Raw genomic sequence first — 13,310 nt, 5'->3', positions numbered from 1 at the left:
AAATTGAATCTTAATTACTGGCATGGGACTGTTGTTTCAACAAAATGAGGCTGAAGAGCTGTAGGATCTGTCTAATAATCCCTGAAGGCATAGGAGTGGGAGATTTTACAGAGCATGGATGAAAGAAATAATTGGAGGAAAAAAATAAATGTTTTAAATCAGTATGCTGTTGAGTTAAGATTGCTCCATATACTGGTTTTATAAAGAAGTAACGAGACAGTTGATGAAGCACTTAAGACAGTATGTGGCACATAGTTAGGGTTCAATATATGTTAGCTGCTTTTACAGTTGTTGTTATTTGAAGGGAAAATATCAAATTTCAACTTGATCCAAAATGGGAAGGCTGTATTGAATAGTAACAATGGAAAATTACAAAAGCAAAGACCAAAGAGCCATGTGTCAGGCATCACATAATAAATATTCTGAACTTGAATAGAAGAATCTTTCATAGTTTCTTTAATTTTAGGATTCTATTTTTCTAAGTGTGAATTATTTTTCCATGTAAGAAAAAAATCTGTTTTTCCCCATATTAGACAGTCCAACTCTTCTTACATTTTTTTAAATTAAAAAAAAACATAGATTATTATTTTTATCCCCTAAAAGGCATCCACTATTACATCAATATCATTCATCCTTTCAGTTTGGAGTATTAGCTGTCTTCATCAAATGCAAATCATGAAAACGTGGCTGTCAGTATTCATTCTCTGATGGCTTCTTCTTCATCTTTGAAAATAATACTGACATAAAATGAGTGAACCCATCACTATAGTACAGCTAAAACTGTCTGGCAAGGGACTAAGCTTTTATGTAACAGTAACTTACTCTCTTTTGTACTAACTCATTTTGAGTTTCTGCATAAAGGCTATTTCAACAACAATAAAACAGATCAGAGGGTAAGCAAAGTATTTCATTTTTTTAAGCAACTGTCATTTTGAGAAATGAAAAAAGATTCTTTCTTCCAACTCAGAGAATAAAGCATTTCATTCTAAACTCGAGGGAGAGTAGTTCCATACTTACATCTTGATTGGTCATCTCCCAATAGGGTCTCTCCCCATAAGACACAACCTCCCACATCACGATTCCATAGCTCCAGACATCACTGGCAGAGGTAAACTTTCGGAAAGCTATAGCTTCTGGGGCCGTCCATCTGATTGGAATTTTGCCTCCCTAAAATTGAAAAAGAATACAAGAATTCCCACATACTTCAAGCACATTTGGGGATATTGCTGCCTCACTAGAAAGATCTAGAAAGAGATGTAGCATTTTTAAGTGAATCTGTTTGACAGCATGCAGTCTCTTTTCACATACCTCAGCCCGTAAGCACTTGTAGACTGACTACTAATTGGCTGTCCGGAAGGTTTCTGGTTTAAATTCTATTTGACTACTGGAACACATACAGGACCCACATCTCAATTACAGTATCAGGATGGCAACTCAAAGAGGGGAAAGCAGGCAGTCAAGCAAATCAATAAGGTAAACTTTCATGACTTTCTAACAGAGAGTAAAGGACTTAAAATCCCAGGGTAGTTTTTTTCTTCCTTTCTTTAACATAGGAATTATAAATGGAAAGTCTTGATTGCTGAATGCAACCCTGAGAAGTTTAACAGTAAGACGAACATGAAAATCAGATATAATTATATTTCCCCCCGACATTGTGCAATTTCTTTTAGACTTGATTTCTCTTATTTTCTGCCAACATATTTTGGTGTTTTTTCTGTTACATACTGTTTTTGTTTTTACTTAATAGATAGGTATCTCACTTAATTTAACCAAATTAAAAATTATTGAAATTAGATTGCAGGGAAAAATTTATGACATGATATCAAGTTTTGAGTTTTTTCATGGTAAAAAAAAAAATTGGTTTGGTAGATTTCCTCTTAGTTCACAAAATAAACACTTTTATATCCTTCCGGCAAACTTAGGAAACCAAACATTTCATCCATAAGCAAAAATATATTAAAGGGGGAGGGTACAGGATTTGAATATTTTCTTGCAGAAAAGATTAACTTATGCCTTCCCATTTTGCAGAGAGGGAATGATTTAATTCATACACTAGGGAAAAAAATGGAACTTAAGGAAATAACAGCTTCATATAACATTTGAAGTTGTTCTGTGAGCTGAAGTTAATTTGAACTATTCAATCTATGTTTAAATTATTTGTTCCTTAGATATATGGTAACACCACTTTAAAAAGACTTTCTTGACACATACTTTTGTTAATTAAATATTCATAGGTAAGATTATATCATTAGGCTTGGCCGTGTGTCACTGTGATATTCTATAACGATATAATTACAGAATTATAGTTATATTCTATAACTAACTATACTATTCCTCTTAAAATTATAGATTGTCAATTACTTTAAACTTCAGCCTAGAACTTTTCTCCCAGTCCTCTGACCATCATATTTCACATCGCTATTATCTGAAGTTCCCTTATCTTCTCATCTCTCAATATACGGATTTTCCATAAACTGCTATTATGACCCATTTCAAAGGAGTAAGTCTTGAAGGTCTTGGGGTCTCTGCCTCCCCTCTCATCGCTTCCCCCCCCAACCCCGGCCCCCAGCATGATACATTAACACACACCTTGACAAATCTGTTTTATGCATTTAACTAAGACATCAACCAATCATACTGGGAATGGATTTGTCTATAAACTCCTTCTTGCTTAGGCCAAGTTTATTAAGTGTAACAGTAATCCCAACGGAATTCTTAATTGAGGTTTCACTTAATGCAAATAATGAAATGACAATTAGCTTTAGAAGAGGAGGGTTATCCCATCAATTAATTTATTGATTTATTAAGCTAACCATTAAAAGGCTTTGTTTGCTTAGATAAGTTACTCTTGGACTTCAGTATAGTACAGTCCCTAAATATCCATGAATCACAAAGCAACAGCTGAAAAAAAAAAGCCTTATAATCTATGAAGAGTTTATCGTTAGACTGCGAGTAGAAGTGATTTTAAATAATTGAATTAAATAAGCAATGTGTAACATATCTGTCTTAAGAATGTGAGATGACTGGGGAGCCTTGATGGCTCAGTTGGTTAAGTATCAGAACTTGGCTAAGGTCATGGTCTCACAGTTTGTGAGCTTGAGCTGTGCTCACAACTCAGAGCCTGGAGCCTGCTTCAGATTCTGTGGCTCCCTCTTTCTCTGCCCCTCCCCGCTCTTGCACTCTGTCTCTCTCTCAAAAATAAATAAACATTAAAAAAAAATTTTTAAAAATGTGAGATGCCAAAAGTGTCCTTCTGTATTGACACAACAGTTAACCAAATCTTATAGTGAAAATGATACAATGATAAATTTTTAGCTTCACAAGGAGTTGGAACATTGAGGATATTTAACTTCATGTTTTCTTGACATTGAAAGATTTAGAATTAAACACAGTTTATGATAAGGGATTCAAACTCAAAAAGTGCAATACATAGAATGCTCCAAAAATTCTCTTACACCAATACCCACAGTTTTCCACAGAAAGAATTGTCAGATATATACCATATCAATTCAGGAAGCAATTACTTTGCTGGAAAGGGGTGCTGATTTATGCTAATTATGACAATATGAGTTAGTGGCCAACTTTCCATAAATGTGGGCTTAGCAGTTAATATAGCATGTCAGGAAAGTAATTAGGCATTAAAATACTTCCAGTGAATCAAAACTTTTTGAAGAAATAGTTATTTTATTCCCTACCATGTGAGTCCTTAAAAGGTAGGCTTAGGGGCGCCTGGGTGGCACAGTCGGTTAAGCGTCCGACTTCAGCCAGGTCACGATCTCGCGGTCTGCGAGTTCGAGCCCCGCGTCAGGCTCTGGGCTGATGGCTCAGAGCCTGGAGCCAGTTTCCGATTCTGTGTCTCCCTCTCTCTCTGCCCCTCCCCCGTTCATGCTCTGTCTCTCTCTGTCCCAAAAATAAATAAACGTTGAAAAAAAAAATTAAAAAAAAAAAAAGGTAGGCTTAGATATTTCATTTCTGTATTTGTTTTACAAATGAGGACACTGTGGTGCAGAGAGTTTAAGCTTCCCAATGTTATACATGTTTGTATATTCATATATACATATATAATATTTATTTGTTTTAGTTAGGAAATTCTCTAACTTTCTCTTTTACATTTAAAACTCTGTATGTACAATTTTCGAAGCGTTGTATTCACTCTGACCTCAAAGTTTTTGTTTTCAGTATCTGTAAGGGGAAAAAAAATGAAATCTTGTGACCCATACGGTGAATACTTTACTTATTTGAGTTTAATATACAAATTTGCTGCTATCCAACCTGTAGAATGATTACATTTTTTTATCTCCCCCTCCCACCATCCCTTTTTCTCTCTGTCTTCCTATGGGAGAGGAATGTTCTTTTTACTATTTCCTTTAAACACCTTTAAAAATTAAACATGTCTAGTCTAGTGTTTCAGAAATGCATTCTGTTAGATCTTACCCTGGTGGTATAGGCTGCCTCGGGATCGTCTTCCAGCACCCTGGAAAGTCCAAAGTCAGACACTTTGCACACAAGGTTACTGTTGATTAAGATGTTTCTGGCAGCAAGGTCTCTATGCACGTAGCCCATGTCGGAAAGGTACTTCATTCCCGCAGCGATGCCTCTCAGCATGCCAACAAGCTGAATCACAGTGAATTGCCCATCGTTTTTCTGTAGAAACGATGTAGAAATATTAGTCCTGCGGCAATAATTACTGGGGGAAAATTTGAAAGGATCTTCCTTCAAGCGCCAAATTAATAGTATCACCAAATTCATATGCCATTCTTAGCTGAAGGAGAATGGAAAAAGTTATGAAATATTTTGTTAATTTTGTAACATTTACCAGTCCTCTGCTTGGTCAAAGCAGATCAAGACTTTGAAAGCTCTTGTCAAAAATCTCATTTAGTTGCCCTTTTTTGCATTGTAATTCCTTTACTCTCAGTAATCAGAGGAGAATGTTCATCACTCCAACCTAGCACCTGCCTTAGATGAACATGGCACATTTTTGAGGTGCTTTAAATTAAGTTAGCTGGATAGGCATATTGGAGTAAAAAAGAAGTGGCTGGAGGAGACAAAGGAGTTTCTTTAACAACAGATGGGAGAAAGATCACTGAGCAATGACCAGACAACGTTAGCATTTCTTAGAAGCTTGCTGTCTTTGTCCAAGGCACTGAATTTACTGCAGGTACATGGAATAAGGCCCAACTAATGATTAATTTGAAATAAAGGAATGATATAATCTTAAGAGACTAGAGAACTTGAAGATACGTATAAGAAGTTTGACAACAGAATCTGGTAGAGTCTGGAGATTAGAAGGAAACTTTGCCTTATCAGTAGACAGCTGTCCTCTTCAATGCACCGGTCCTTGGAATAATCCTCAAGAAAGTCATTGTCCCATCACCTCGCCTAATCAGTAGTAATAGTTGCTACACTAAATGTGAAAACCTGCCAGCCTACAGGTTTAATCAGGCCTGCAAACATGTTACATTGTCCAGCACAAGCTGCTTAGTAATATAATGAGTTGCCAACAATTAAAATTTGGACACTTGCACATAAAAACAAAACAATATTTTTCCTGGGACCCAGAAGATCTGACAACATTAGTGATACCATCTATTATCATGTAATCATTCCACTGGTAAAAGTGGTGGCTGACCCTCAGATGGGTTAGAAGTCTATTGGGTCCCTTCATTAATACAGAAAAGTTGCATAGACCTTTTACACTTTTTTTTCCTTGTTCTACCTGACATTATATACTCTGAAAAACTTACTATTTGTAAAAAAGCGTCTTTTTTTTCCTTTTCTTTCCTTCTGTCTTTTTCTTTGTTTTCTTCCTTTTTCTCCCCTTTCATTTTTTGGGGGGGGGAAATTAACATATATTTAAAGAAAACTATGGGGACACATGGTTTGGATTTGTTTACATTTCTGAAAAGGACAAGTTTCAGACCAAAGTTTATTTCTGGAGTATAAACATTCTGACCCCCGAAATTTCTATTTCAAAATTCTGCTTTACAGTGACTTAATTTCAACTTCAACATCATAGCCAATATACAAATAACACTTTGAATAATTAAGTTGGTCTCAAACCTACCTTTAAAAATGTATCTAAAGAGCCATTTTCCATGTACTCCGTCACTATCATCACGGGTTTGCCTGAAAAGAAAACATGGTATGAACTGTAATGTTTTGATTTGGCATTCTTATCTAGGAAACGTTTGCCATAAGCTATTACTTCTTCCAAATTATATATATTCTTTTAAAAAACGTCCTCTTTGAGTAGCAAGTAAATTCATGACATGATGATATTTTAGTGTAATGGGAAAGTATCACAAGAATAATAATAGATTGACATTTAAGATATAAAAATACACAATTTTCAATATTAAAATCAGTTTGTCAAAAATAGTTTAAGCCTGCATTTTAGTTTAATACAGGTAATGATATAATATGCCAAATAACATCCAGCAAAGAACTGTGAACATATTTATCTTTCCCACAATTCTGAATAAAAATTCCTGTCTAACTGTCCTGCATGCGACCCCTTGAATATAGGCTGTATTTTCCTAACTTTATTTCTATGTTCTTATAACTCCTTTCCTCATGGATACATCCTTTTTCCTCTCTGTCACACACACTCTCTATCAGCCCAAATTTTTTTCATTCCTCAAAACTCTGTTCTATGGCCGTTGGGTGGGGGAATGGGTTAAATGGGTGATGGGCATTAAGGAGGGCACTTGTTGAGATGAGCACTGGGTGTTATATGTAAGTGATGAATCACTAAATTCTACTCTTGAAATCATTATTACATTACATGTCAACTAACTTTAATTTAAATAAATATTAAAAATTAAAAAAAAACTGTTCTAATTTCTCTTGCTATCTGGAAACTTCTCTAGCAATCACTGTTTCATCCCCTTTCATGTCTGATATTGAAATGCAACCTACAGGTCAGCTGGACAGACTCTAAAGTCATGCTGCATGGCTTTGAATGCCAGATCAATCACTTATGATACAATCTTGAGCAAATCATTTATTATCTTTGTGCCTCAGTTTTCTCATCTGTAAAATAAGGGTATTAATGTCACCTACTTCACAGAGTTGTGGTAAGTATCCAGCAAGTCATATGGTTATGCAAGTCACTTTGAATAGTGCTGGCCAGTTAGAATTTGATGTTTTGTTATTTTATAAACTTTAACTATGTATCTATGGTTTAAATTTCTTGCTGGATATAGGTTGACTAAGAGAATAGATCATATTTTATCTTCCATAAAATTATGGCACTTTGTATATAATGTATCTGTGATACAAGATGAAAAATACATGATGAGGGGCACCTGGGTGGCTCAGTCAGTTAAGCACCAATTCTTGATCTCGGCTCCAGTCATGACCTCATGATTCCTGAATTGGAGTCCCTCACTGGGTTCTGTGCTGATAGTGTGGAGTCTGCTTCAGATTCTGTCTCTCCCACTCTTTTTACTCATCCCCTACTCATGATCTCTTACTCAAAATAAACAGATAAACTTTAAAAAATACAAGATCGGGGTGCCTGGATGGCTCAGTAGGTTAAGCGTCTGACTTCAGCTCAGGTCATGATCTCATGGTCCATGAGTTCGAGCATGAGTCGGGCTCTGTGCTGACAGCTCAGAGCCTGGAGCCTGCTTCAGATTCTGTATCTCCCTCCCTCTCTGCCCCTCCCCTGCTCTCTCTCTCTGTCTCTCTCAAAAATAAATAAACATTTAAAAAAATATAAGATCAAAAATCCTTATTATATGAGAAAATATCTAAAACATGATTGTTAGTTTTATCACTCCACATTGACCTCACTATATTTTAAAACATGCCCCTTTACTAATTTAATAAAAGCATGTTACATAAATTTTGTGTTAAAATATTTTTTGTTTAGATTATTTGTTACATTTGTGTTAAATTTTGGGTTAAATTATTTGTTAAATTTGTGTTAAAATATTTGTGTTTAAAATATTTTGAGTTAAGTAAAAGGATACCTTATGTCAGAAAAATTGCTATCTTAGATGTCTATTAATTAACTTTTTGTATTATGAAGAGAAACACTTAAACAATCAGAACATGTTGGGATGAGCACTGGGTGTTGTATGGAAACCAATTTGACAATAAATTTCATATATTAAAAAAATAATCATAAAATGCATTATAATTAACATAATAGCATTCTCCAGAAAAACATCTGTATTTTACTGAAGAAGTGATTAATTCAACCCATAGAATTATATATTACATATTTATTCATACAACATTATCTAGAAGTGCAAATAAAGCTATAGAAAGTTAGACAATTACATATGACAAAGAAATAAGTAGGAAGAAAAAGGATTTTTTCATGTCAAGATCACTTAAAAGTTACTATTTAGAATAATAAGGTAGTACTAATTTCTTACTCAGATAATTATCTTTTTAGAAAAAATACTTCAGAAGCAATATTCTTTTAATTGAACGTGATGAGTATATTACAAATCTAGACACATTTCTCTCTTCCTCTTTAATGTTTAGAAAAGTATTTAAAAATTTTGTCTAAAATAATTCCTTTGGCATACGTTTGTAGACGCCTACGTTTGGTGAAACATCACATATGCAGAGAACAAACACTAGAGAGGGAGAGTCATCATTTGATCTGAACCTTGAAGCCTGAAGGGGACACCCCTGTAATCAAAGGTAACATATTCCAGGAAGAAGAGGCAACATGTGCCAAGACATCTTGTCATGAAAGAACCCATCAAGCTCAAATATGGCTAAAGCCCTGGATTTTTGCTTTGTCAATTAGGAAGTGATAGGAGATGAGTTGGGAAACAAGTTTCTTAAAACCTGACTGGGCATACAATACCTTAGTAAAATAAATAAATAAATAAACTCATAATGTATTTCCAAGTGCCTGTGACAGCACAAGAGAAGAAAAGATTATGTTTTTTTTTAATTAGTTTTTAATTGTAATCTAAGCCAATGAATAGAGAAGTGTTTCCAGTTTAACTTTATTTTAATTATATTGCCACACCCATTTTAATTCAACTTTTAAAATAAACATAATTGTGCTTTGGACCTTTTTAGTCACATTCTCACATCTCAGAGCCCATTTTAGCCTTTCTTTAATGTCGAAGCTCCCTCCCCCCACCCTTTTTTTTCCCCCAAACTTCACAACTAATATACTTCCTCAGGGGTAATGGCCAAAATATGTGATAACTGCTTTGGCACAGGTACCTATGTGTCAGGAGTTACACCAGCCACAATGCTGGAGTATCCTAGAATGTCCTGCTATACCAGACCATCATCCCTTCATTTGCCTGATTTCAGGGATTCAGAAGTCACCAGGGATGAAGCTGAGTGGGTATATAAAGGGGACACATGGGTAACTATGCACCAGCTTTTTATCAAACACTATAGAAATATTTCAATAAATTTACAGCTAATAGAGCCAAAGAGTGTGTACTTGCTCAACATCAGCCCTGATCCAACTAGAAGGAGGCCTCCATGTTCTGGAATCAATCGGGTTAGCTCTTTTATTTTGACTTTGACTCTCACTTACAGAAATCCAATGAGGAAACTGTCATAGTATAATTGGAATTGGAAGAACTGATTTCTAGAAGATATCCAGAGAATATAGTCTTAGCTTTTCCTCATTGGCACCTCTCAGCTCATACCATGTAAGTAGATGTCTTGTCCATCAGACTGAAACCCTGATTCTTGTCTATCATTATCTACTCTACCCCAAGACCTTTATAATTGCAGCATCTTCCCTATATTCTGACTTATAAAACTTTCAGTTTCTTTCTACTCTCTTTTTCTAGAATTTCTTCATTCTATCTACCCTCTCGTTTGTTGGACTCTCTTTTTATCATTATGGGTTAGTGGTAGATATTTAGTACTGCTCACCCAAGGTCTACTGAGTAGAAATTGGATAGAATCCCCTTATAAAAACATCTTTTTCTTGGCTAAATTTGTTCCTTAAATTCAATCCAAATTCACTAAGCTTAGAAGGAAAAATGTATACTCTAAAAAGAATGAACTGATCAGAAGACTATTGACATTGAAAAATATACATTTGGAAAGAAAAAAATAAATGATTACATTTTGGGGAAATGGGCACCTGGCACTTGTTCTATAAGATTTCCTAGATCTCATCACCTAGTTCCAAAAGTCAGATTAATTATTTATGACAGTGTAGGTTGTAATGTCAATAACAAAAATGTTATTTGAGAAATATGATAGGAAACTAAAATACTTCTCACATTTTAGAAAATGGGAGAAAAGCAATTAAAATGAATGTTTGCAAACAAGCATGATCTTCTTTTGTTGACAAGAATAAGACACTTCAGGACCCATTCGATTATTTTTCATGCTTGAGTCATTTTAATGCTAATTATATTTAGTTTGGCTTATGTTTTGTCTCAGTTCCTGCTAGCCTGCAAGAATGACATAGCAATAATTAATGTGGCTTACTCTAACCCTTGTAAATTCAATAAAACTGTATAAATCATTTTCCATTATCCAGCTCGAAGTACAAAGAGTAGATTTGCCAATAATTTTGAAAGCATATTATCAAAAATCTATATAAAAAGAGCTCATAAAGCATGTCAAAACATGATTCTAATCAGAGTGGAGTTTTTATACTACTTTATATTATTTATCAAAGACCTAACCCAGAGTCTAAGTAGTAATAGAAACACATTATTTGTGGAATTCACCAATCTTATATTTTAATAATTCAGTGTTGATAATCATAAAAAGAGCTACAATTTATGTATTTATTGAATTCTCACTTTTTATAGGGCACAGTGTTATTTTTAATTTTATCAAATTCCATAATAGTGATATTACAAAAGACTTTTTCAGAAAAAGAAGAGTGAGATTTAAAAAACAGATTGAATACATAACTTGGGTTGATGAGTACAAATATATAAGAACCAAAGTTGGGAATCGCATTATGTCCATTTGACTATAAAAGCTATTCTACTTTCCTCCGTACTATGATGCCTATGATTTCAAAATACTTATTTTAAATTTTATTTTATAATCTCACAACTATTTACTCTTTTGTGTTAATATAAGCTTGGTAATCATGACTATGGCATGATAAACTATCCAACTACTAATGACAGATCTGGTAGGAATTTAGCTTCTCTCAGTAAATAATATATCCTTACATATGACTGTTACTTATATACATTCTGAGTGGTCTGAAGTGTTATATGGTGAAATAAATGGTCTTGGATTCTATTTAGTTATTTTTTTAACATTTATTTATTTTTGAGACAGAGAGAGACAGAGTATGAATGGGGGAGGGTCAGAGAGAGAGGGAGACACAGAATCTGAAACAGGCTCCAGGCTCTGAGCGGTCAGCACAGAGCTCGACGCGGGGCTCCAACTCATGGACCGTGAGATCATGACTTGAGCGGAAGTCGGACGCTTAACCGACTGAGCCACCCAGGCGCCCCTCTCAGATTCTATTTATATGAGGTATCTAAAGGAGTAAACCCATAGAAACAAAAAGTGGAAAGATTATTGCTAACACCTGGGGAAGGAAGAAAGGAAAAGCTACTCTTCGACCCGTATAAAGGTTCAGTATTATAAGACAAAAAAGTTCAGAAGATCAGTTGTGCAACATTTTGGTTATGAATAACAATATTGTACTCCCACTTGAAAATTTAAGATTGATACATAAAAAAAAATTGAGTTTGTTTCCTTACCCTATGATTTTTTAGTGTTAATGTCTACCACAAATCCAAGAGAGGAGAGAATATGCCATCCCTGGTGATGTAATCTTTTTCCATAAGATATCTTAAAGTTAGCTGGAACAAACTTTGGGGAATCATTGATCTTGTCCTTGCTTTTCAGAGCATTACCCCAACAATAGGCACAGCTATCATCTGGGAGCTTGTTGGAAATGCATAATCTTAGTGCTCAACCTGATCTACTGAAGCAAATTCTGTATTTTTTTTTTTATTAAAAAATGTATTTAAATTCAAGTTAGTTAGCATTGAGTGTAGTATTAGTTTTGGGAATAGAGCCCAGTGATTCATCAGTTATATATAACACCCAGTGCTCATTCCAAGAAGTACCCCTCCTTAATGCCCATCATTCAGTTAGCTCATCCTTCCATGCCCCTTTTTCCAGAAACCTTCACTTTATTCTCTGTATTTAAGAGTCTCTTATGGTTTACCTCCCTCTCTGTTTTTATCTTCTTTTTCCTTCCTTTCTCCTATGTTCATCTGTTGTGTTTCTTAAATTCCACATATGAGTTGAAGCATATGATATTTGTCTTTCTCTGACTTATTTCGCTTAGCATAATACATTCTAATTCCACTCACATTGTTGCAAATGGCAAGATTTCATTCTTTTTGATCAACGAGTAGTATTCCATCTTCTTTATCTCTTCATCAGTCAATGGACATTTGGGCTCTTTCCATAATTTGGCTATAGCTGATAGTGCCGCTATAAACATTGGGGTACATGCGTGCCTTCAAATCAGCATTTTTGTATCCTTTGGATAAATACCTAGTAGGGCAATTGCTGGGTCTTTTTAATTTCTTGAGAAACCTCCATACTGGATCCAGACTGGCCGCACCAGTTTGCATTCCCACCAATACTTCAAATTCCACATTTTAGCGATATCCTCGGATGCACATAATTTTGAGAAACAGTGAACCAAGCCGCATCACAAAAGTTGCAGCTAAATCTGGGCTTATTATTTTATTTGCTTTGGTACCACATGTTTTTTCTAAAACCATTAGCTCACCAGTACACACTTGATACCACTTAGGGCTCCACACAAGAGCATTTGATTTAGAAGCATCATAATTCACTGGAGAACAACTGTCACTGGGTTTCTCTTAGAGATATTTTACAAGACTTATAAATAATGAAATGTAAGCCTGTACTTACATATCTACATTTTTATTTCCCTCTGTCATTGTATTTGGGTTATATTCCAATTAGTATGAACACTTGCAGCTGTTTGAAATTACTTTTATTTTGACCCCAAGAGAAACTTGAGATAACTCAGATATCATGATTCAATTATTAATGGTTAATGGTCAATGAGAAAATGGAATCTGGAGCTTAGGGTAGGAATAGATAATGCTTATTAAGGGGGTAAGGAAGGGAAGATAAAGTATGGGGCAATTAGTAGGGTACTCATAGGGGCACCTGGGTGGTTCAGTCAGTTAAGTGGTAGGACTCTTGATTTCAGTACAGGACATGATCTCACGTTTTTGTGAGTTAGAGCCTTCCATCAGGCTCTCTGCACTGACTGCGCTCATGGAGCCTGCTTGGAATTCTCCCTCTCTCTCTGCCCCTCTTCCATTTGAGCT

General features: G+C 35.0%; 1 protein-coding gene across 5 annotated transcripts in view; it reads right to left on the bottom strand.

The window, feature by feature from the left end:
• The window catches only part of EPHA5 (EPH receptor A5), a 349,973-nt gene that overhangs the window by 24,368 nt on the left and 312,295 nt on the right, over positions 1-13,310 (bottom strand). For all 5 annotated transcript variants that reach the window (XM_043572581.1, XM_043572582.1, XM_043572578.1 and 2 more), the window contains 3 exons: positions 6,065-6,126; positions 4,435-4,644; positions 1,018-1,167 (listed from right to left, as the gene is read on the bottom strand). In XM_043572581.1, coding sequence (XP_043428516.1) covers positions 1,018-1,167; positions 4,435-4,644; positions 6,065-6,126 — 422 coding nt within the window. The remainder of the gene's footprint in view (positions 1-1,017; positions 1,168-4,434; positions 4,645-6,064; positions 6,127-13,310) is intronic.

Source organism: Prionailurus bengalensis, chromosome B1 (assembly GCF_016509475.1).
Source record: "Prionailurus bengalensis isolate Pbe53 chromosome B1, Fcat_Pben_1.1_paternal_pri, whole genome shotgun sequence".
NCBI classification, from domain to species: Eukaryota; Metazoa; Chordata; class Mammalia; order Carnivora; family Felidae; genus Prionailurus; species Prionailurus bengalensis.
The sequence above is the reverse complement of the archived record's forward strand: the minus strand, read 5'-3'. Positions and strand labels throughout refer to the sequence as shown.